Below are 23,728 nucleotides of genomic sequence, written 5' to 3' on the forward strand. Positions count from 1 at the left end.
TTTCTAGAATAATCTTCGATGCGTCCCTGTTTCTAGCGCCATTATGTAGTTGCAGGAAATCCTACACTACACCCCTCATATGATTTCATTAACACTCAACTCATTTTAGATTAACAATCTTAATTTTATTGATGAATCTTTGAACAATCTTCCAAGAAAAGATAAAGGAATCAAGAATAACCACTGCTCTAGATTTTCTCTCTCATATTTACTTGTTTCTTACTCAAAAAAGACCTCTCTCCTTTTCTTCAAAGTTGAACGACTATTTATAGGGAAATACATAGCGGATGATAGTTAATCTCTCCTTTATTTTCGGATATGGCTTGCGACATTCTCGCAACCTTACAAATGTTAATCTCGCAAACTCTTTAATTTTCGCAGGATCATTACATCTTTCTCATGATTTTAGCTGACGTCGTTTATTATATAGTTTCTGAAATTGTTCTGCGACGCTGTTGTGTTGTTTTGTTGACAATTTTGCTGAAATATTATTGTTGTATTCCGGAAAAATAGTGTAGTGAGGGTTCCTAAAAATGATGACAAACATATCAGAAGATAGGATTACGAATTGGAAATAACAGATAACCCATCCGTCAGAAACAGTATCGCCCGGGAAAAGTGAGACAACCTAACCGTAAACGTAGTCTCGGCTTAGAAATATGCGGACGACCAAACCGTAAACAAAGTATCGGCTAGAAAATATAAAATAACGGTTAGGAAAATACCAGCCGAAACATTCATCACTCAATTTTACTCTGCAAACACAGGACAACTTACGGCTGGGAAAGTACCATCCATAATAGTATTCCACGGTTGGGTTCTCAAATATTCCTAACCGCGTGAGACAATAACGGTTGGGAGTTCTTGATGTCCCATCCGTCAAGTGTACATTACGGCCAAGACGTGTGATATCCCGGCCGTAAACGCTTCAGAAAACCATTTTTTTAAACCCTAAAATCATCGATCGAACCTATTTTTTCAATCTAATGGTAAAATAACTAGTGGGTTTTTCGATTCTTACCTAGTAGGAGTAATTTGTGGAGGATTCGCAGGTGTTTGAACGGTTTGGTTCACCACAGGAGGATTTGAAGGTGTTTGAAGAGATTGGTTCACCACATCTCCATGAAAAGGAACATCAATAACTTGCCCTGATTCAGAATCAGGGTTCAATCAGCCGGATCTTGTCACTCTTGATCTTGCGGCCATCTTGAGAATCAATGGGGAAGAGGTTGATTATTATTAGGTTTTTGAGAGTTTTTTTGAGAATAAGAAGAAGAAGAAAAAAAAAGAAAATGAATAGATTTTGATGTTTGGTTTTGATTTAGGATTAATATTAGGTGTTGATTTTAAATTATTTATTTACAAAGGGTAAGTCTGACTTTTTAATCACTTAAATCTCCCCTTATCTATAATTTGCCTATCCAAATCAAAAAAGCCCCCAAAATGATCAACCCTTTTAGCCCCGACAATAGAGTTCTTTGAAGAGAAAATGAATTGATTTGGACGGAAAAGCCCTTAGTTTTGGCCACGACTGTAGAAGATGAATGGATCTTTATTTAGTTGTCAAGTAATATATATCACAGACGTCGAATACAGGAGACTATCATTCAATATGGTATATTTTAATATTTAAATATCAAGATATTCACAGTCAAGTTAAAATTAGCCGGCCGATTAAGTGGTTAAGATTAAATGGTTAGGACCATAAGGTTAAGGCGATATGTATAAAATTGGTGCTGGCATGGTTAAAGCTGTGTGATTAGGCTTGGATTAAGTGGTTAGGTAGCGTCTACAGATCCATTTCCATTAAGCTGATTGCACAAATACATGTCCCTACCCCAAGGTCGGCGTTTCATCTAGACATCCCATCATTGATCATGTGTTTGGCTTTGAAGCAAATCCATTTCCATTAAGCTGGAGATTCAGGTGCCTCCACAAACACTTCCTCTTTCTTCTCAGTGTCATGTGATTCAGTAGAGTCCATGTGTAGCATGTATAATTTTTGTTTACCCTTACAAAAGTGGCCAGGCTTGTATCATCACAATTATAACAGAGCCCTTGAATTCTTCTCTTGTCCATGTCCTCTTCACTAGTCCAGAATGAGTTGTAAATCACGCTTTTAAATTATGAATTAATTACGTTGATATGATTTTACAAACAAAATCCGTGATATAACATGAAAATAACTGGACCCATCATTTTACATAATAAAAACGTCATTTTCAAAGGTGGTAATTTTCTAAGTGCGTGATTTAATGATGACCCTTTAGATCACACAATATGTGCCCAGAATTTCTTATGTTTATATATACCCACCAGCATTTTTCTGTTACGCGCCCAAAAATAGCTAGGCATATTATAAAATGATACGTCTCCAAGTTTTACACCGGTTAGCTACTGGCTTGTATGCCATGAACCCTTCACCATTGCGATATGGTCATTTCAACCTGTGCTGTTAAAAGAAAAGAAAAGGCCCAAGTCCGACTCGGATATGGTCCCATCTCCATTTCTCCTCGCTCTTTTCGCTGTTTCTCCTCCTTCTCTTTGCCTCAAAAATCCTAAGAAACTCATCTCTTAACAAACCCTAACAAACTCATCTGTGTTTCGTTCTTTTCTCTCGTTGTTGTTTCTCAGACAACAAATTTCACAAGCCGAACGAGATAAGGTCCAATCAAAAATTAAAAATCGATCTTAATTCTTCATCCGTGATTTGAGAAGATAAACCCTAGAACCCAGTAAACGAAATTAATATGCTCTCATAACAGATCTATATTCTAGGTAGTTTCTTCTTCTGTTTTCTAATATTTACTGTGTTTATGATTGTCACATTTCTAATATCTTGAATTTTGATGATTTTGCAGTGAACAACTTATTTCAATGGGTTGGGTAATGATGAGAATGATTTTGATGTTACTGCTTCTGAGGTATACAAATATGATTGCTTCTTCTGATTTCAAATTTCTCAATTTAGGGTTTCCGTAATTTATCTGTTTTTGCTTATTTAAGGTTTAGATATGTGGATCTGGGTACTTACTGATTTTAATTGTTTATAGTAGTGTTTCAATTTTGGTATAAGTTTCCCATTATTCTTCTTAATTATGGGGTTTCTTGGGTGGATCAAAGTTGTGCATGAGTGGGTTTTTTCTGCTATTTTCCTTGTAAGTTGTTGTTGCTGTGTTAGGTTTGGTTTTATGTGTGTGGTTAGGGATCCTAATTCAGTCATTGATAGAGGGAGTCAAGAGGGTTTATTGTAGTAGTAATTTCAAGTGGTTTTACGATAGGGAATAGTGTTTTGGAAACGTGTTTGATGTTACCATGGAGAAGTTTCGAAGTAGGCATTAAGCGTTCTAGTATGTATCCATAGTTTAGTACTTAATAAGTATGTATCAGTAGATTCAGTACTAGTGGAGTAATGTGATGTACTGATATTCTTGTTTTGATTTTTTCGTAGATTTTTGCAGCGAAAACAGGGAGCCTTGATAGCAGATTTGTTGTTATGATGAAAATTGGGAAATGCACCTTAGGACTTCCAGGAGCTCTTAAATGTAATAATCTCTTAGTTCTCTATATATAGGTATCCATTAGTAATTGGTGTTAATATTGTGTTTTGATTATGAATTTCTTTTAGGTTTATTTAGAGTTGGAGATTTTAAATATCATTTGGTGTTGTTTGTAGTATTTCTCAGCAGAAGGTTATCGTTGCATGCTTGTTCCTTGTGTTCGGGGTAGTAAAACTGCATGTACAGCTGAGGAGAGCAAGAAAGTCCATGCATCAGGTATATGTGTGAATTCATTTCATTAATATCTTCTAATTTTCTGGTTTTCTAGTCCTGCTATTGTGGAGCATCTCTTACTGCGCTGCCCTAACTGTTTTTGTTAATGGATGCAGGATTTGGTTCTCTTGACTCGATGAGTTGTGTACTGGTTAAGTACAAGGGGTCTTGAAAATAGGTACTCTTTTGCTGTTCATCTTTCATGTCGTACTAAGTTGTGTTGGGTGAATTTTGTACAATCTCAAATATGATTATGAATTATCCTTCGATTTTTTCTCCGAGCTTCGTATCACTGATCGAATTTTTCTGTAGAACCAAACTAGATCACCATGGAGAATAAATTGGAAACTCATTGTAAGCTTTTTTTACTTCATTTTTTGGGTTTTTTTCACTGAGCATTAGTGATTGAGCTGGGTCAGTGTACTTGGATCAACAGTCTTAGATGTGTTTTTGGTGTTCACAAGTTTGTGTGATTTTTATTGATACAAAATTGAGTGAATGGAATCTGATACATATATTTATAATTATTTGGTATTCAGGGAATGGACTTTACCACAGATAAGTTGATATCTCTTGTAAGAAAGTGGCAGACATTGATTGAAGACAACAGACAACTTCACCTTGAGGATGTTCTGCATTAGATTCACCATGAAGCGAGACAAACAGGTCAAGAGAACCTGTTATGCTCAATCTAGCCAGATTCTACAGGTGAAGTTATGTCTTTGGATTTCAACATTTTCTTATTATTTAATGATTGTAGCATCTGTATTGTTTTGTCAGATTTGTCGCAAGATGGTTGAAATCATGGTAAACCAGGCCACTTCATGTGATCATAAATAATTGGTGGCAAAATTTATCTTAGTGATGACCGGAAAGGATATTGAGAAGGCTACATCAAGCATTTACCCATTGTAGAATGTGTTCATTAGGAAGGTCATGATCTTAAAGGCTCCTATGTTTGATAAAATTATGGATGCAAGTACTATGTTATGCGATAGAGAAGAAGTACTTGGAGATGTTGCAAGAGGCGACATGATTAAGTGGCCAAAAACTTATGTAAATCTTGTAGGAGAGCTACCAAATTAGAGTGGGAAGATTAGTAGTCAAAAATTTAGTTTTAATGTTTGGCGTGCAATTTTAGGTTGATACTTGATATAATTTATCTTTCAGTTTGTAGTCAGAGATTCTATGTTTTGTATGTTATTTTGAGTATCAATATAATGTTAAATTTATCCTTAACTTGCAATTAGTTTTGTTCAATTTAAACCGTTTCATTTAATATTTTCATGAAAGATTTGATTTATATTCAATTAGTTTCAAATACGCCAGATCTGAACACCACTGTCTGAATCAGTGACGGAGCATTTTCATTTGATGAAAATGTCTCTGTTAGGACAGACATCAACTGTTATTAAGTATAACGTTCGATAACCGTGGTACTTAAAAAACAGATTATGATCGTGATTTAAAGTCACACATTTTATTCGTTGTACTTAGTGACATCCTCAATTCGTTATTTATAAAGACTCACAACAAATGAATAACGGTTCGAATAACAGTCAAAAACCATGATAAATCATGTTTTATAACAGACTTCATTCGTTATTTATAGGGCCTTCTGGACTAGTGTTTGTGAGAGTCTTTTAATGATAGGAGGTGCAGAGGTGGACTTTGGTGTAGGTGTGACAAAATATTTTGGGGTGGAATGTCTAGATTTGGGTGAAGTGATAATTGGTTTAGGAGGTAAGGGATTAGGAGTGTAAGGTTCCTGTGAGCTGTAATGGGTATTGAAGGATTTGGTAAATGGCTTTGAGGCTGCATTAGCTAATTGAAGTTTCTGCTCTTGGAGTCTAGCTAATGAGAAGGCATCAGCTAGAGTTTGTGAGTGGAACATGGATACAGTTTTGCTAATGTCATCCTTCAATCCACTGAGGAAGCTCATAACAAAGTAGGATTCAATCAAGGAAGGGTTCATACGTAGCATCAAAGCTTTGAGTGATTCAAATTCATCATAATAATCATCCGCAGAAGATGACTGAACTAATTTATTGAAGCTACCAACAAAATTTTCTTCTACATGATTTTCAAATCTAGCACATAAATTGAGAGATAAATCTTGCCAGGTAATTCTATTTCGATTAACTTGAAAATTTAGAAACCATTCTCAGCCTTACCTTCTAAATAGATTGCAGCTATGCTGACTTTCCTATAATCTTCAATATCATTGAGTTGGAAGTATCTTTCACTCTTCTGGATCCATCCTCTTGGGTTATCTCCATCAAATCGTGGGAAGTCGAGCTTTGGAATCCGATCATGGTGATTAGGAAAGCTAGAATGATGATGAGAATAATTTGTGTAGTCTTCATCCTGCTGATGTGAACCTTCTGGATCTTCAGTTCGATTGTGATTTGCAGGTTTATGGAGCAACTGAATAAGACTGCGGTTATTCTCTTGTAAGGTTTCTCTGAAACTAGCTTTCACAGTATCAATTTGTTGAGTAAGATCAACGGAAAGGGTTTTGAAATCCGATTGAAGTTTACTGATAGCAGCTGCATTAGCTGAGGTTTTAGTTTCAATTTCTTTGAGCGTCATTGAAAAAAAAATTGGGTGAAAACAAGGCTCTGAATACCGATTGTTGTGATTACACAACAGATTGACAAACAGATGAATGGAAATGAGGGATAAACTGGTGATTAACACCTCTTAGATCGAAGAACCAAACCAATTGTCTGGGCAAAATAGCCGCAGCCAAGGATAAACACTTTATTTATTTTCAGATAACCTTCAACAGAGTCTCTTACAGCTTTAAATGAACAATTATTGGCCTAACCCTAATCAATGGATGATAGACACATGTCCTCAATCTAACGGACACATCAGCCAATGACAGAGTTATTAACTGCACCCACATAACTACTAAGGGCGGACTGTAGTGATAGTCTAAGCTAAACACACTGTGACAGACGGATTCTTTTTGCTTATTTTGAAATGCATGATCGCTGACGCCTAGAGTAGACAAAAGGGTGATTACTTGACGGTTGAGGAAGCTCGCGCAGCTGAAACTTGCTCCACGCCAAAACATCTGGTTTGCTGTTCTGTTACTTGAACTTACATATCCTTGGTCTCAAACATAATTTTTTTCACTGATCTTGGATCTACAACGACAACACCTTTAGATTCAACATATCTAATTTGAAAGGCAGACGGCGTACATTTTAAACCACACCTATTCTCCACTTTGTGTGCAAATTCTGAAGAAATATTCCGATCCCGTCAGGAAATGTGTATTTATTACTGACACCATAAATGCTAAGTATCGGTTGAGTTTGTATCAGTTTTTGTTTAATAAAGAAAACCAATATTCAAATATTACGTCTATATTTTGATAAGGCGGTAGTAGATTTTGATAGCAATCAATCAACGTCTTTCTAGTTTCCTTCTAGTTTCTATAGGTGTAAGTCTGGTGTTCGATCTGGAGATCAAGGTATCCAACGCCACCTGTTTATGATAAAGCACCGCCTTTCATTGGGGTGGCCGGTTGTGTTACAGAAACCAACCATGGATTTGTAAGATGAGACGGGGAAGGCCCAGGGTCAGTCTATGGTTAGTTATGGTCAGGTCGGAGGAAGGGTTGGTCGGGCCAAGGCGTTATCAGAGCCGTCTAATATTTCGAACGATCTCAACCACTCTTTGAGCTAGATACACACACACCACCTTTCCTTACAACATTGATAGTGACACTGAGAGAAATCACGGCGCACACTGGAGAAATTCCGTTGAAAGTTGCGTTTGTAGTACAAATACCTAAAATGCCTGAGACAACATCATTTTATGTTTTTAGAAAAGCACAAAAAGGTGCGTTCAATTACATCCTTTTGGAACGACGACATGGCCAGTGAATTGCTAACTTTCGCCTCCATCAAGATATGGACAAGGAACTTCCTTTGCGAAATCGTCTTGTTGAAGAAGCCTTCGTGCTGCACTTGTGTCCCCAGTTGAGGTACCTGTCCAAGCACCTGTGCAATTCTCATATCTACTGTGTGTGATGCGGTTGTAAGTCTTCAAATCTTTGTTCTTCTGTATGTCATCCGGGTCAATGTCGACTGTGAAGATGTCTCTGTTAGCCCAAGTCTTCCGAAAGCTACTTTGTCAGCTACAACTCCTGTTACTGAGTCCAAGTAATCTAGTCAGGTCTTTGCTATTTACTAGGATCATAACAATATTCAGTTTTCATATTGTACTTATCTTCAATATAAATAGAAGAGTTTAATCTCCACAAGTTCTGTGGAAGATATTCACCATTTATTCAGTCTGTCTTGGTATCAAGCTTTTGATCCAAGTTCACCTTCCGCACAGATCAAATAACAAAAAAAAACAACATTTTTTACTGCTCACAGCGTCTGAAATGGCAGATACAACAAACAATCTTCGACAAGTCCAAATACATCATCTTGTTACTCTGAAACACACAGAAACCAACCACTTATTATGGAAAGCTCAATTCAGGCCTATCTTAAAGGGGCATGGGCTAACTGGATTCATTGATGGATCCAAAGAAGTACCAGATCGTACTCTACCTGACAGTGATGAGGTAAATCCTGCCTTCACTGCCTATGAAGCACAAGATGCATTAATCATTGGTTGGCTTAACTCAACCCTTACACCAGAAGTTCTAAGCGTTGTAGCAAAGCTGGATACTTCAAAAGCAATATGGGATGCACTGGAAGCGGAGTTTGCACCTAAAACTTTTTCTCACCAGATGAATCTCAAAAAGAAACTGCATAACTTATCCAAAGGTAATAAGTCTTTGAAAGCTTATTTAAATGAAGCTCAACGATTGTTTGATGAACTTGCAGCAACTGGTTACACAGTTCCTACTAATGAGATGAAACAATCCATTTGTAATGGGTTAAACCAGTCTTATGATCCAATAGTCACTGTGTTGGGTACTGCTGATAACATGGATATACAGACGTTTAAGTCACATCTTCTTACGTACGAGATGCGTCAAGAGAATCAACTATCACAGGAATCACAACCCATTGCAAATCTTGTAACTGCTAATTCAGCATCACCCAGCAGAGGTCCACCTAGGATGCACAACAATCAACCTAGACGACAACCACCACCAAACAACAACAGTCGTCGGCCTACTTACCAGCAACGTGGTCCTTCTCAGGGGGATGTGTACTGTCAAATTTGCAAGAAGAGGAATCACACTGCGGATCATTGCTGGTTCCGCTATGATAGAAGCACTGACAATCGGGACAGGCCTGCTGCAGCTTATGTTGCTTTTCCTGATGCCAATAATGCTCAGTGGGTCACAGATACGGGTGCGACAAACCATATGACTGCTGATGCTCAGAATTTGTGTATTCCTCATGAATATGATGGACCTGACCAAGTGAGAGTTGGTAATGGTAATACTCTACAAATAGCACACATTGGTAACACTGAGTTTCATTCTAGTAACCGAAAGTTTGCTTTGCATAATGTCTTTCATGTGCCACAAATCAAAAAGAATCTGCTATCTGTTCATCAGTTTTGCAGGGATAACAATGTTTATTTTGAGTTTCACACTAATCTGTTTGTTGTGAAGGACAAAATCACGGGAACAACGCTGCTAACAAGAAGGAATGAAAATGGACTATATGTGCTGGATACAAACAGTGGAATGCAACCATCTCAATCTCCCTCAACTTTTCTCTCTGCGAGTATTCCTGTATGGCACCAGCGGCTAGGACATCCCATGCTGAGCACTGTTTCTAGAGTTGTAAGGCAGTTTTCCCTTCCGGTTCAAAATAAGAGTTTTGGATTCTGTCACTCTTGTCATGTAAGCAAGAGTAGGCGTCTTCCATTTAATCCTAGTACTACTATTTATGATTCTCCTTTAAGTCTTATTGTTTCTGATATTTGGGTATCCCCAAAAACTTCTCGTAATGGATTTCGTTATTTCTTGATCTTCATGAATGCTTACTCTCATTATACATGGATATATCCTTTAGTGCAAAGATCTTCTGTTTTTAATATCTTCTGTCAGTTTCATAAACAAGTTGAAAATCTCACGGGTCATAAAATCAAAGTATTCCAATCTGACAATGCATTGGAATATAAGAAATTATCTTCCTATCTAAACAACTCAGGCATAGTGCATCGGTTCTCCTGTCCACATACTTCAGCTCAAAACGGTTTAGCAGAAAGAAGGATTAGGCACATCACAGAAAGTGGTCTAGCTTTACTATTTCAGGCACATCTTCCAGAGGATTTTTGGTCAGAGGCTTTTACCACGGCATGTTATCTCATTAACAGGACACCAAATCTTTCTTCTAGTCATAAAACACCACTTGAGTTACTCTTTGGCAAACAGCCAGACTATTTGTTTCTGCGTGTTTTCGGTTGCTTGGCATATCCATGTCTTAGGCCATATAATGCTCACAAACTAGAACCTAGGTCTCTACCCTGCATTTTTCTAGGATATAGTTCGGCTCATAAGGGTTATATTTGCCTTCATCTTCCAACTAATCGGAAATATATATCAAGACATGTTCGTTTTGAAGAGCACATATTTCCATTTTCTCCTTCTCTACAGCGTGCTCCTGAGGTAAGTTCTGCAATACAAGACACAAGTACAGATATTTTTGGGTCTTCCATTTTCACTCAAATTCCACCTTTGTTAGTACAGCCTCACCACAGTGTACTGCCTACTGATGCACAACAACAATTACCGACGACTCTACCTGGTATTACCCCTCAGCAGTCTCCAGCTTCATCAACAGTGTTACCATCCCATGAAACATCACAAGACCAAAGTGAAAACGGGCAGGCTCATGTTTTAGCTGCTCCAGTACATACTATGGTCACAAGAGCAAGAGCTGGGATTTCAAAACCAATCCAAAGACTCTGTCTGACTGCCACTAAGCATCCGCTTCTTGATCAAGACTTCATGGAGCCTACATGTTACTCTAAAGCTTGTCAAATTCCAGAATGGCGTGAAGCTATGGACGTGCAGATAAATGCTCTAATTCAAAATGGCACCTACACCTTGGTTGAATATAAAGAAGGGATGAATATCGTTGGATCCAAGTGGGTTTTTCGGATTAAAAGAAATCCAGATGGCTCAATACAGCGTTACAAAACACGGTTGGTAGCAAAGGGTTTCAGCCAGCAACAAGGTATAGATTACGAGGAAACCTTTTCCCCTGTCATTAAGCCATGTACAATCAGGCTAGTCCTTTCCCTGGCAATAATGAGAGGCTGGACTCTAAGACAGCTCGATGTAGAAAATGCTTTTCTTCATGGTATCTTGGAGGAAGAAGTCTACATGAAGCAGCCTGCTGGTTATATAGACCCTAACTATCCTAGGTATGTCTACAAATTACACAAATCACTTTATGGCCTTAAACAGGCTCCACGTGCTTGGTTCTCTCGTCTGAGTAATCATCTGTTGAAGCTTGGTTTCACAGCCTCCGTTGCAGACTCTTCGTTGTTTGTTCAAATCAGATGCAACTCGGTTGTGTATGTGTTAGTTTATGTGGATGACATCATCGTGACTGGTTCAGACTCAAACCTAGTTGCAAACTTAATTTCTGATCTGGGTCATGAGTTTGCTATCAAAGATATGGGGGTGTTGTCTTATTTCTTGGGTGTTGAAGTGTTGCGGCAAGGACAGTCTCTGGTGCTTTCCCAAAGAAAGTATATCTCAGACTTATTAAGGCGCATAAAAATGGATGGCATCAAGCCAGTATGCACTCCTATGGCTGCTAATGCAAAACTGCACAAAGTGGGTTCTACAAGGTTTGAGGATTCCACTCTGTATAGGAGTGTTGTTGGCGCGCTGCAGTATTTGCATATCACTCGGCCTGACATCTCTGTGGCTGTCAACAAAGCCTGTCAGTATATGCATGAGCCGTATGTGGAACACTGGGAGCTAGTTAAGAGAATCCTACGGTATTTGAAGCATACTATTGATTTTGGTGTCTTCATTAAACCTAGTCAGGATTTTACACTGCATGCATATTCCGATGCAGACTGGGCAGGCAGTCTTGATGATCGTCGATCCACAAGTGGTTATTGTATCTTCTTTGGAGGCAATCTCATTTCCTGGAGTGCAAGGAAACAGAAAACCGTTTCGAAATCAAGTACAGAGGCAGAGTATCGAGGTGTAGCCATTGCTACTTCAGAGCTTATCTGGATTCAGTCGTTGCTGCATGAGTTGGGGGTTAGGTGTCCTTCACCTTATTTGTGGTGTGACAATCTAGGGGCCACTTATCTCACAGCCAATCCTATTTTCCATGCACGCACAAAGCACATCGAAATAGACTATCATTTTGTAAGGGAAAGAGTGTCTCGTAAACAACTCCATGTGCGTTTTATCAGCAGCAAGGATCAGCTAGCTGATATCTTCACCAAAGGACTTCCTTCACCACGGTTTCAACTACTCAGAGACAAGTTGAACGTTCGTCAACTCCGGTTCAACTTGAGGGAGGGTGTTAGCCCAAGTCTTCCGCAAGCTACTTTGTCAGCTACAACTCCTGTTACTGAGTCCAAGTAATCTAGTCAGGTCTTTGCTATTTACTAGGATCATAACAATATTCAGTTTTCATATTGTACTTATCTTCAATATAAATAGAAGAGTTTAATCTCCACAAGTTCTGTGGAAGATATTCACCATTTATTCAGTCTGTCTGTCTCCATAAGGCCTGGCCGAGTGAACAAACTTAGGCAACGATATGGGATCAACAGACACTGCAGCAAAATCTGAAGTCACAACAATGCTTAGTCCATCCGGACTGAAAAATGGATGGTTTACAAACCCCATGAAACCATCTCCACTTTCTATCACTCTTACAGCATCAGAAGCCTCCGGATTCACTAGATACACAGCAAAAGATCTTGGGTCAAGACCATCATCTTTTTCTGGTACACCAAATTCCCCCTGGGAGACCATTGGCACTGTGTGTCAGTCCAATCCCCATTCGTTAGCCTTTTGGGTTCAATTCCTCTAACCGCCCCTTCAGCATCAGTCATTATGTATAGATTCTTGTACCCGTTTCTTGTAGATCGGTAAACTATTCTTTGACCTGTTGGCTATTTTCGACCCATCAGTACACATTGGGAGTACAACAATTTCATACCCTATAAATTAATGAACTGCTATGTGAAATGCAAAACATTTAGAAGGATGACTTTATTTATTCTTTGATGATTACCGTCTGGACTGCTGGATGGGAAGGCATTATTGAACCCTCCATCTGTGAGCTGCTGCATTTTCCTTCTTCCACGCGACACATTCCGGACTGCGCAGATATCTACAGTGTCATCAGGGATGAAAGAAGGTCCTACGCATACATACAGCGTGTCCTTTCTATCATTTTGGTTCCAAACTGGCGAGAAAATGCTGTTCCGAGTTAGCTGAAAACAGAACTTGTTGTCAGCAGCATACAATGATTTAAATTGAATTCAGCAGTTCTATTTCATACCCTTTATGGTACCTCGAAAGCTTCATATAGGTGTTCCTTGTCAAGTACCCACACGATTTTGGAATCACTGTCAACAAATGCAAGTCGAGATCCATTTTTAGAAAAGGTTGGAAATCCTCCCACCCTGAATAGTCCGACATCTGGATTCGGAGAAGTGACTATTTGAAACCGTCTTTTGATCTTTTCTTTATCCTGGCACAAGTAAAAACTATTTGTATGAGGGGTCAGCGGTTAGGTTTAGACAAGTAGCATTCAGTATGAAGTCAAACTAGTTTTTATTACGTCGACGACACTGGCGCAACGATGGTAGCCGATGCGCTTCCCATCACCTATCACAAAGGGGTTGAAATGGTCATCCTTTGATCTATTTTTCGGAGTTATTTGTGTGGGTTCTCGTCCTCCTGTTGAATAAAAAATCTCAATATGACGATATTGTGCATCAACACGGGTGTCACCGAACTCTGATTTCTGCCGAGTAGTAGCAACAGCTATCGTGGTGGAGTCGATGGCTGCCGGAGTGAACGCATCAATATTATCCGGGGTCACGCGCACATGCATTTCGCCAGCTCTGCTGATATCAACTCTGTACACACCCCAATAGTTCATCTCTGTTGAATCCTCAGGGAGTCTCTTATCATCCTTACGGTGGAAGAAAATGATATCTTCACTTCCCCAAGTCGGCCACCTTCCATTCTTTACAACTAACCTGCGATCATACTTCTCCTCTACATTCATGACATAAATGTTAGTCTTTAGATCTTCGACTGCACCATCCCAACCTTGCGTTCCCTCAAACGACGCCATCACTATCTTCTTTCCAGATGGGGATACAGAGGGGTTTAAATCTGCCTGATCTGGTTTGATGCATAATTAATTAATATAGGATAAGAAGAAAATCAGCATGCTTAAATTTTAAATCAACAGAAGCGATTTGCAATGTTATATATACAACGAAAGTAGGAACCTCGTGGTGTGAGACGGTCAGTTTTTCCGGTTATAAGATTGGTTTTATAAACGGCAGTCCAAGGCTGACGACGTTCAGTAGGTTTTTCTTTGGTGCTGACAAAGATGAGATGGTCATTGGTAAAGCAACCGCTGTCTTCCATTTGAACACCGTCGGATCTGCTGTAAAATCTTCGGAAAACTTCAGCTAAGCTGTAGACTGATACGCTGGGCGGTTTTACGTCATTGCGACTGAGAGCTATGTGAAGCAATTCAAGGCTGTCTCGTTCGGAGACAAAAATCATGCCTGTGATACGACCTGAATCCACATCATCCTGGTTCCGTAATAAGCCAGAGTTGAGTACGTGAATAGTTTCAAAAGGGCTTCGGATGGGATTTCATTACCGTTGTAATTGTAGGACGTCCCATCAGTCATGCTAAGTTCATCTTGGCTCGATGTTGGTGGAATTGGACAAGAGAATATGTCGAGCGGTATCGGTGATCGATATGTTGAAAAGAATGCGATGCTATCTCTTGCTTCACCATCTGTCCAAAGGTAATCCTGCTTTGACACCTTTTTTATTTCTGGTTCTTGCAACTTGGCTTTTCCCTTTTTGCTGTGGAAGAGATGCATGCATGTTGACCTTCTGGCTTTTCAAACAGATCTAAATTTGTAAACTAGAAAATTCGTGAAAAAATGGGTTGTGTCCTTGCGTGAAAATTGAAGATTTTCTTTTTTGAAAAATAGAAGATGATCAAGAGAAGTGACCTGGAAAGAAAAGAGGAAAATAATTTAATCAGCTTAATAATTAAGTTCTTTAATCAACTTGCGATTGCTTCGACTGATTGATCAACTAATCTGCATCCAACTCAAAACTAATTGACAATGAATAAAGAGGTCCTAAGATTATAAATCGCATGATCTTAAATTGTCCAGACAATATGGGACTAATAATCTCAAAATAATCATGTTTGTAGGACAGGTACCATAGTTTTCTTCGTCATCAATAACAAAAATTCTTTACAAAAGCGTGGGGTGGGACTATCAATAACCGTGTAAGCAGAAGTCCGATACATCCCAATGGCAGCCCTAATGATATTTCGTCCCGACTGAAACAAATTCTGATGGCCCTTGGGATGTATCTTCCGGGACATAACTCGAGATAAGATATTGATGGGTGTATTATCACCTCCGAAAACAGACCTTAAATGCTCCATCACTCGACCCATAATTGCAAGGCCCCTAATGGGGTATCAAATTGGTTGGGGTGTACCAATACGTATACATGACAAAATACATATTAATAAGGAATTGGTATATCCCTAAGCAATTTGGTGCTTCTATTAGCAGTCTTTGAGTAATTGGAGTAGCTATCTTTTTGTGGGGGTTCCGTTTTATGTGTGTGTGAAGTCCAACCCTACCGTGGACAAATCAGTCAATTAATGATTGGCAACTACTATTTATTAAATTCATGTTTTTTTTAACCAAAAGAAGTTTGGCCGGATTCTCGCCAGAACTCTGTTCTACTCTTTCCTTTTGGAGATAGATGACATTTTTTGCTACTTAATTGTTATCTTTTGAGTTATTAATGTTTTAAAGGTTCTCTTATTGGTAAATAGAATTATTCGAAAATGCTATATAAACAGTTTTAGAGCTTCTCTAATGGTGAATGGGGATGTTTCATATGTGGCATCATTTTTAAGACATCGTTTAAATAAAAAATCCTAAATATTAGGAAAAATAAAATTTTATCTCCAACCCATAAAGTTTTTAATTATTTTTTTACTTAATTGTAGGCATACAATTAGTTAAAATCCTTTCCATTTTTATTTGAACGATTTTTATTAATAAAAGTGTGATTAGGATGAGAAGACATCCTCTAAGTGAATGTCTAAAAACTAGAGGTTCACCTAGAGGAAGTTTAAGTTTTTTTTGCCACATCACCTTTACATCAATCGATTTGAGATGGTTTTTTTATAAATATGGTTGTGGACTCTACGTGGATTAGGACTTTTTTCTGCACAGACACTTCATTGGAGAGTACAAATTTGTTCGCACTCCTCTAACGAGTGTATATTTCACATGTTTTCGTGATTGGTTGATTATTTAACTGATGGTCCCATTATGATTCATGTTTAAAATTTCAACCCTTGTTACATAACTCCCTAAATTAAATCAATGGTGTTGTGGCAGCTGAGGTGTTAGGTGTTAGGAAGTTATGATTTTTACTTTGCCACCTCACCGAACAAAGATATTACTGGGATTTCTTACAGATCCGTGATGTATACCTTGGTATTGGCTGATAAGTGATAACTTTAATCCTTCATGATTAATAATAGCTGTGAACCTTTGAGTATTAAACAGTTTTGAGTATTGTACATAGCGGAACGAGATCTCTCTTCTCAAAACTCAAGTCAACATATTCAATTTCATTGAAAGTGATAATCATTCGCTTGAATTTCAAAAGCAATCAGTGATCTGATTGAGGTTTTTCTTCTAACCAAAATCGTCCAGAGCCACTCCCGAAGTAGGTTTCCAACATACCCATGAAATATTATCTGCTAGTGTATGCGTGACTAATATAGTAACATGGGGGGAGAGTCTGGAGATGGGAGCTAGCTATCCAACTAAAATAAAAGAACAAGGGAATCAATGCCCACTGTCCAGAAGACTACTTCAGAGTTTCTAGCAAAACTTCTAAGCTAGACAGCAGAAGACTAACGGTGAGATATGGAGATGGTTATGGCGAAAATTTCGAAGAAGCTATGATGCGAGCACGAGAAGCAAAGAGCAGCAGACACGGGTGAAGATCAACACTGCCATGGAGATTACAAATTACAGGGGATGTTGGATAGACTAATTTGTAATCTAGATTTAACTTTCTAAGTGTGAATCAGGTTTTGTAATATCAATTGTTGGAAATGTCCAGAGTAAACTAGAGTAAGCTAAATCTAGAAAAGTCTTTAATATGAACAGATGTGAACCTGGTCATATGTTTCCAGAGTTATCTAGTCTACTCGGTTAAGTAAAAGATAGAGATGGTAAGACCAGTCAAAATAGTGTAATGGAGAAATATCTAGAAACTGTCCAGGTCAGTAAATGTAGCCTATAAATAGGCAATGAATGCATCTGTAACAAACTGAGCAAGAAATGCTAATAAAAGAGAGTTTACAAAAACTGAAAGTCTTGCCCCAGTACTACTTCACAACCAATACAATACGACTCTATCAAACCATGAGAGTTCCAAACATCTAATATCCAACATGGTATCAAAGCTCGTCTTGATCCATATGGGCGTCAAGCTTCCGCAATGAGAAGAAAAGAAGAAAATAATGGAGTCTAAGAAGATCGAAGAAGAAATATGATGTTGAAGAAGATGCAACCCCTACCCGCCTCACCCAATTCAAGTGTTAACAGATGAAGAAGAAAAAAAAAAAAAGAAGAAAAGAGGAAAAGAAGAACAAAAGGAAAAGTTGCTGAGGAACAGAAAAAAGATGATGAAGATTGCTACCAAGGATGAAAGTTTAGAAAGAAAAAAAAAAGAACTCGCGGGTTTACTAAAAAAAAGTGGCAGTAGTTTTTGAAGATGAAAAATGTCTCCGTGAAGAAAAAGAAAACAAGAAAAAAATGGGTCACTTTCTAATAAGTGATCGAAAGAAGAATTTGAGGGTAAGATCAATAGTCGATTGCCTCCTCAAACCGAAAAAAACAAGAAATTGAGGGTAAGAGTAATACAGATTGCTTCCTCAAATGTCTGAAAAAAAATGGCAGAGTGCCATGTTTGTCACGAGATTCTAACCTCTACTCGTGATAAGAAGAAAAAAAATGGTTGGGTAAAGGCGGAACCTCTGAACCAACTATGTGGTTAAGTTTCGTAAAGAAACCCGCAAAATAGAACAGCCGCAAGGAGCCTCTGAATCGCGACGATCAAGCTTCAAGGCAAAGATGGACATGTATCACTGGAAGAAAGAGATGCTAGCAGTCTACTATGCTAGTAAGAACAAGAACCAAAGAAGACAAGGCGACAGCGTGACGAGACGTTAAGTGTGAAAAACGACTACTGCGAGCAAGCGAAACCAAAAACAAGAATTGCCGGGATAAAGGTTGGGTGATGAACAGAGTCGAAGACCATTACAAATTATGGGGAGTGTTGGAATAATGTAATTTGCAATGTCTATGTGTGTCTAAAGTTCTCTCGTTTGAACTTGTAAGTGTGAAAATGGTTTTAGAAAAGATGGAAAATGAATTCTCCAGAAACTGTAAGAAGACTGAAGACCAGTCAGTTTAGAAAAAACTAGAAAAGGTAAGGTCGGCATTTGTGTCATATCTTAAACATTCTCTAGAGAACTCTAGGACATGTGTTAGTCGGTTGAACAAGCCTATAAATAGGCAGTGAATCTCATATGTAAAATCTGAGCAACAACATCAATAAAATCAGTGAGTTTACAAAGCATAGTCTTGCTCCATACTAGGAGCTCCATATGAGCAACTCTAATTCTATGCTCGTATATCTCCGAAGATCATCAAACTATCAAAAAACCAACACTTAATATCTCAAATTCATATTTTGTTCTGATTTTGGGTATGTTTTTATGAAGAGGGTAGAAACTTTAAAAAAGAGAAAAAATTTATGCTATGCTTCGTAGCCATTAATGGCGAACGACGATAAGTAATTAACGAAACAAAAAATTTGGAAAGAGAGAAAATGTAGAAGTAGGGTAGCCTGTTCTTTCGTTAAATCTACAAAATCTGGTAATATAATCGACAGAAATTTGATGGACAGAGATTTACCCATTTGAGAAATCTAACCTTATACATGATATTCACATTATTTTTTCTCTGACATATTGAGGTGTCAAAAGACTAAAAATTGAGATGTCTCCTCTCTCCGACACTTCAGCGCCTGACATATTGAGGTGTCAAAAGACTAAAAATTGAGATGTCTCCTCTCTCCGACATTTCAGCGCCACATCACCAAACGTGGTTATTCAACTGCCATATAGCGGTTTTTATTTATCCAACAAACCTTTGAAAAATAACAAAGAAAACCTTTTGAAAAATAACAAAGAAAACCGCTTGAAAAATAACAAGAAAACCGCCCGCTGCTTGAAAAATAACAAGAAAACCGCCCGCTCAAATTAGCATTGACATGGGAATTATTATGAGTTAACGTATATTAAGCTCCAGCGTATAGGGCTGCACATGGGTCGGTTTGGGTCGGTTTTGGCTTCACCCACCACCCAACCCACTGATGGCGGGTAACAGAAATTGTCACCCGCAACCAACCCACCATTACAATGGGTCGGTTTTCACCCGACCCACAATATGTCGGGTTGGATCGGGTGGGTGGCGGGTTACCCGTCATAACTTGCAAATTACCTATTTAAACATCATACTGAAGTTACTTAAAAGTGTTTACAAAGTACTGTAACTGCATGCAAAGTGATAAAGGTCTAACAATAACAATAAATGAGTTCAACTGTTCAAAGCTCAAAAGATAAAAGAGTGCATTACTATTGCCTACTATACTAAAGCCAAATAAGCTAGTTTTTCACATGCCAGCAGCCAGCCTCCTCTTTCACTGACAAAGTAGCTTTAATAGTTTAATGCTTTCAAGTTTCAACAGCCAATCCAAACTGCAATTTTGTACCCTGAAATGGTAGGATAATCAGTTTGTTAGACATTAAATAGCAAGCTCAGGCTAACTAAATGATAACTGTTTATGCCATAGACAAAGCATTGAATCCCAAATAATTTTGCTGCATTCATGTTGGTTTCATCGGAAAAGTATAAAAAGAATTAACACCATCACCACATAATTGATACGATTCTTACCCTTTGCCGTTTTTTCTCTGTTAGCTTATTCTATGATGATGGAAGAAGCAGCAAGGTCACCAAATATCTCTTCAAGCGAAATGAGTAAATAGAATGGATGTAATAGAAGTACAAAAAACCTAACGAGTACTCTATTATAACTTTAAACTTCAAAAGAGCCTTAAACCCTAACTATTTTCTTACTTCGATGTTTGATCTGTAACCCTAGTTGTGGAGAATCTGATTAGAAGTGATAAACCTAAGAACTCCCAGTTCACACAGCTCCATTGAACAATAATCTATTTGATCAAAATTTTAATCTAATCAACGTCTTTAGTTATATTGTCCAGATGATAGAATAATGGATTTATATTCCAAACCTTCTTGCATCTTCGCAACACTATGATACAAATAGTAATTTATTTTACAGAATCTCATCTCCACAGTCAAATTACACTCTAGAGTCTAGACGAAGGGGCTGCCTGAGACAAGCTTTCGTTGGTTGAGTTTTTTAGAGAAATTGTAAAGTAAAGTATTCTGCACAGAATATTTTGCAAAATGTATGAAACAAAACACAAGACTGCGCAGTTGCGACAATAAGGTTGAGAAGATGGTGTAGATGAGCCAGATGTACTCCCTAACCCTGCTGATGGTCCATGCACTTGTCCAGAACGCGGTGGATGTGGAGGGAGAGGTCCCATTTGTGATGCCACTCCATTTACAACTGGAAGATTAAAATCAGAATCAGCTTCTGAGATTTCAACCATGGTAACCTGCGCAAAAGAAACAAGTTACAAGTTACAAGTTAGTGAGTTACAACAGTAGCTACAGTACAACAATCAACAAAATACAAAATGGTACTACTGGTGGTGAAGACTGAAAAACATAAATGGTCATCAAATTGAAATACTAAGTAAAGTACAACAACATAAACTCATCCAAATCAGCAACAATCAACAAAAGAATATATTAAACCCTAATTGAAAGAGAAGAAAACTAGAATCACCAGTACCCTAATTGAAATCAAAAACAAGCAATTCATCAAACCCTAATTGAAAAATAAAAAATCAAGCCGTTAATCGGACCCTAATTGAATTTGAAGATGAAAATATACTAGAAGTATAAAATAATTCATCAAACCCTAATTTATGATTCATATCAAAGAAGAACATAAACTACACAAAATGGTTCCAAAAAAAAAACCTAACTGTAACAGACTAACAGTATCTTACTTACTGAACTTTGAATTAATGTTACTATGTTGAATCTTGCATTGAAGGACTGAAATCTAAAGTAAAAATAGCAGCGGCAGTTTTTTTTTTTTTCGAAGAAGAAGAAGAGTGAAGACTGAGAGAAAGAAAGAAAAATGGCAGAAGAAAGAAGAAGAGTGAGACTGAGAGAAAGACGGAGAAACAAGAAGAGTGAAGAGTCTGAAGACTGAGAGAAAGAAAGAAAGAAAGAAAGAAGAGTGAAGACTGAAAATGGCAGCGGCAGGCTTTGCGATTAGGTTTAGATAAGAGTTCGTTTTGTATAAACGGCTAGGATTAAATGATGAGGGTAATCTAACGGTTGTTGTAGTTTAAGGCGGGTGGGCGGGTTGGGTCGGGTGACGGAAGATGCTACCCGCACCCAACCCAATATGTGGCGGGTTCAGATTTTGTGATCCATAGTCGATCCACTCCTAAATGGGTTGGTTCGGGTGTGGGTATTTTTGGACGGGTGCGGGTTGGGTCGGTGGGTTGGGTCGATTTTGTGCAGCCCTACCAGCGTATATACTTATATGCTCCAGCTATATACTCTTATATGTTTCCTAATTAGCTTATATTGTAGGCGTTTGTTTCTCTATTTTGGTAATCTCTTATATCTAAGGAATTTATTCTCCCTCTCGCACAATGATTTTACAACGTTCAGGTTTTGTTCCGAATGGTCTTCAAAACACAGTTTCGACGAAGGAAATATTTCGTGGCAGTACACAATTTAATTTAAAGCTCAAGTTTTAACCTGACGCAGCTTTGATAAAAAGATAAAGTTCGTAACAACTAACACCGCAATAAAGACTCCAAGTGTAGCATTATTTTTCCTTCCACCAGTTGCCATACCGGATTCTTTTGGTAAAGTGTTGACGAGGCATCAACATAATATTTGATCGTTTTGTCCCATCGAATGTTAATGACAAAGATTTAATGAAACATCAGGATCACCCAAGAGAGAACGTTATATAAGGTCGGCAATCGTCCGATATTTGCCCACCCTTTGACGGGTCAAGATTAGGATTACTTTGTTTTAAGATAATCTTGAAATCTACTGACATTTTAGTACTGCAACATTGGAAGCTCCATTAAACTTCCTCTACCAATTGAATTCTGGTCGAATGCGATAAATACATAGTTTTTTTAAGCAGGAGATAATATATATATATACACCCTTCGTCCCACTATTAATTGACCTAGTTCAAGTTTGCACAATTTCTAAGGCAAGCAAGGAAAAAAAGTACTTTTAAGCATTTTTTACGATTATACTCTTATGGATAATAATTAGTGAAATTTTAAAATGATTTATTTCTCAAACTACACCACGGATGTTCCCAAAGTTCATACCATTGAAAAGCATTTTAAAACACTTACGTAACGAATATAAACATGCCTATCAAATTATTCATATTTCTTATATTTCTTATAATCAATTAAAATGATAATTTTAGAAATATCTCCTTATTTAGTGATATAGGTCATTTATTATGCAACAAAATCTAAAAGTAAATATGGGACAGAAGGAGTGCATAATAATCAAGAGCACAACCACCAGTCGACTAGGCAGTCACACAAGCAGAAGGCCCGATAGGCGGTAACAAGCTCCACAGCGATAAGGAAGCTCCACAGCGATAAGGTAAAAAAAAATTACAATCAAAGTTGGGTGATACATCCATCCCAACTTCTACATATAAGATATAACTATAACATATTAAAATTGTCTTGAGATGATCATCCATAAACCAATCTTCATCAAACTCATAGATTCTATTCTGGTACTCAGCTGAAATAATTATAATATTTCCACCTAAAGATAGCGTCCGGAAGAAAGATATACCGGCATATAGTCCATCATCAAAAGATGATATTTCATTTGAAAGAGTACAATCCTAAGATAGATCCCAAGTCTTCTACTAGTTACAGTAGAGATGCCATGACGACTCAAATGGATCCGGGCAATCTTCAAAATTGAAAACCAAACAAAGATAAGGCAGTTGACTTCAATACATTGTTTGCACCCGGAAATATTTCTGGGTACTAGACACGATAATTTTGGTGTTGTTGATGAAAACAGGGTTAAAAACATGAAATAGCATAAAGATGAGTGACACGAGTTTAACGTGGTTCGACATGGTTTGCCTACATCCACGGACGAATCCCCTTGGAGAGTGATATTTTATTGATATTTAGAATTATAGTGGATTTTTTATGTATTCGCCACCTCACCTCCTTCTATCAGGGCGTCACTATTTGTACATCAGAATGATTAATTTAGAGATAAACTTAAATGGCATTACATTGCCTGCATGCCTCCTTGAATTAACTCTGCGTGAAACTGCCTGCATGCCTCCTTGAATTAACTCTGCATGAAACTGTCCGCATGTATCAATTCTTCACAAGATGGCTTCTGCATGTTTCCTTTCTACTGTTGACTGTGACTGTCAAGCTTTGAATGGTATGACCTGCTGG

The 23,728-nt window shown here is 37.9% G+C and overlaps 1 protein-coding gene and 1 long non-coding RNA gene across 3 annotated transcripts; one reads left to right on the forward strand and one right to left on the reverse strand.

Moving 5' to 3' along the window:
• Positions 1-2,480: 2,480 nt before the first annotated feature.
• On the forward strand, positions 2,481-5,012 carry LOC113300355. Of its 2 annotated transcripts, none has more exons than XR_003335742.1 (7): positions 2,481-2,778; positions 2,862-2,924; positions 3,452-3,574; positions 3,677-3,776; positions 3,890-3,951; positions 4,086-4,127; positions 4,313-5,012. It is a non-coding gene; the product is annotated as an uncharacterized LOC113300355 (long non-coding RNA). The 2 variants fall into 2 exon arrangements; XR_003335741.1 differs by having other exon boundaries at positions 2,484-2,778; positions 3,452-3,545.
• Positions 5,013-12,444: 7,432 nt separating this feature from the next.
• Positions 12,445-22,106, reverse strand: LOC113296546. Its single transcript, XM_026544849.1, has 9 exons — positions 22,011-22,106; positions 20,652-20,782; positions 14,600-14,811; positions 14,217-14,513; positions 13,535-14,106; positions 13,265-13,444; positions 12,983-13,184; positions 12,820-12,908; positions 12,445-12,708 (listed from the first exon to the last, which is right to left on the reverse strand). The coding sequence occupies exons 1-9, from the start codon at positions 22,104-22,106 to the stop codon at positions 12,445-12,447; spliced, it is 2,043 nt and encodes a 680-aa protein (XP_026400634.1).
• Between the last annotated feature and the right edge of the window lie 1,622 nt (positions 22,107-23,728).

The sequence above is a fragment of the Papaver somniferum genome, chromosome 7 (genome assembly GCF_003573695.1).
Source record: "Papaver somniferum cultivar HN1 chromosome 7, ASM357369v1, whole genome shotgun sequence".
Lineage (NCBI taxonomy): Eukaryota > Viridiplantae > Streptophyta > Magnoliopsida > Ranunculales > Papaveraceae > Papaver > Papaver somniferum.

Excerpts from the sequence above, each read along its gene's own strand:
- LOC113296546 (XM_026544849.1), bottom strand. The coding sequence starts at position 22,106 with ATGGCAACTGGTGGAAGGAAAAATAATGCTACACTTGGAGTCTTTATT. Across the intron at positions 14,812-20,651 it reads GTGCATGGACCATCAGCAGG|CAAAAAGGGAAAAGCCAAGT; the intron begins GTTAGGGAGTAC and ends TCTCTTCCACAG. Across the intron at positions 13,185-13,264 it reads ACCTATATGAAGCTTTCGAG|CTAACTCGGAACAGCATTTT; the intron begins GTACCATAAAGG and ends TTCTGTTTTCAG.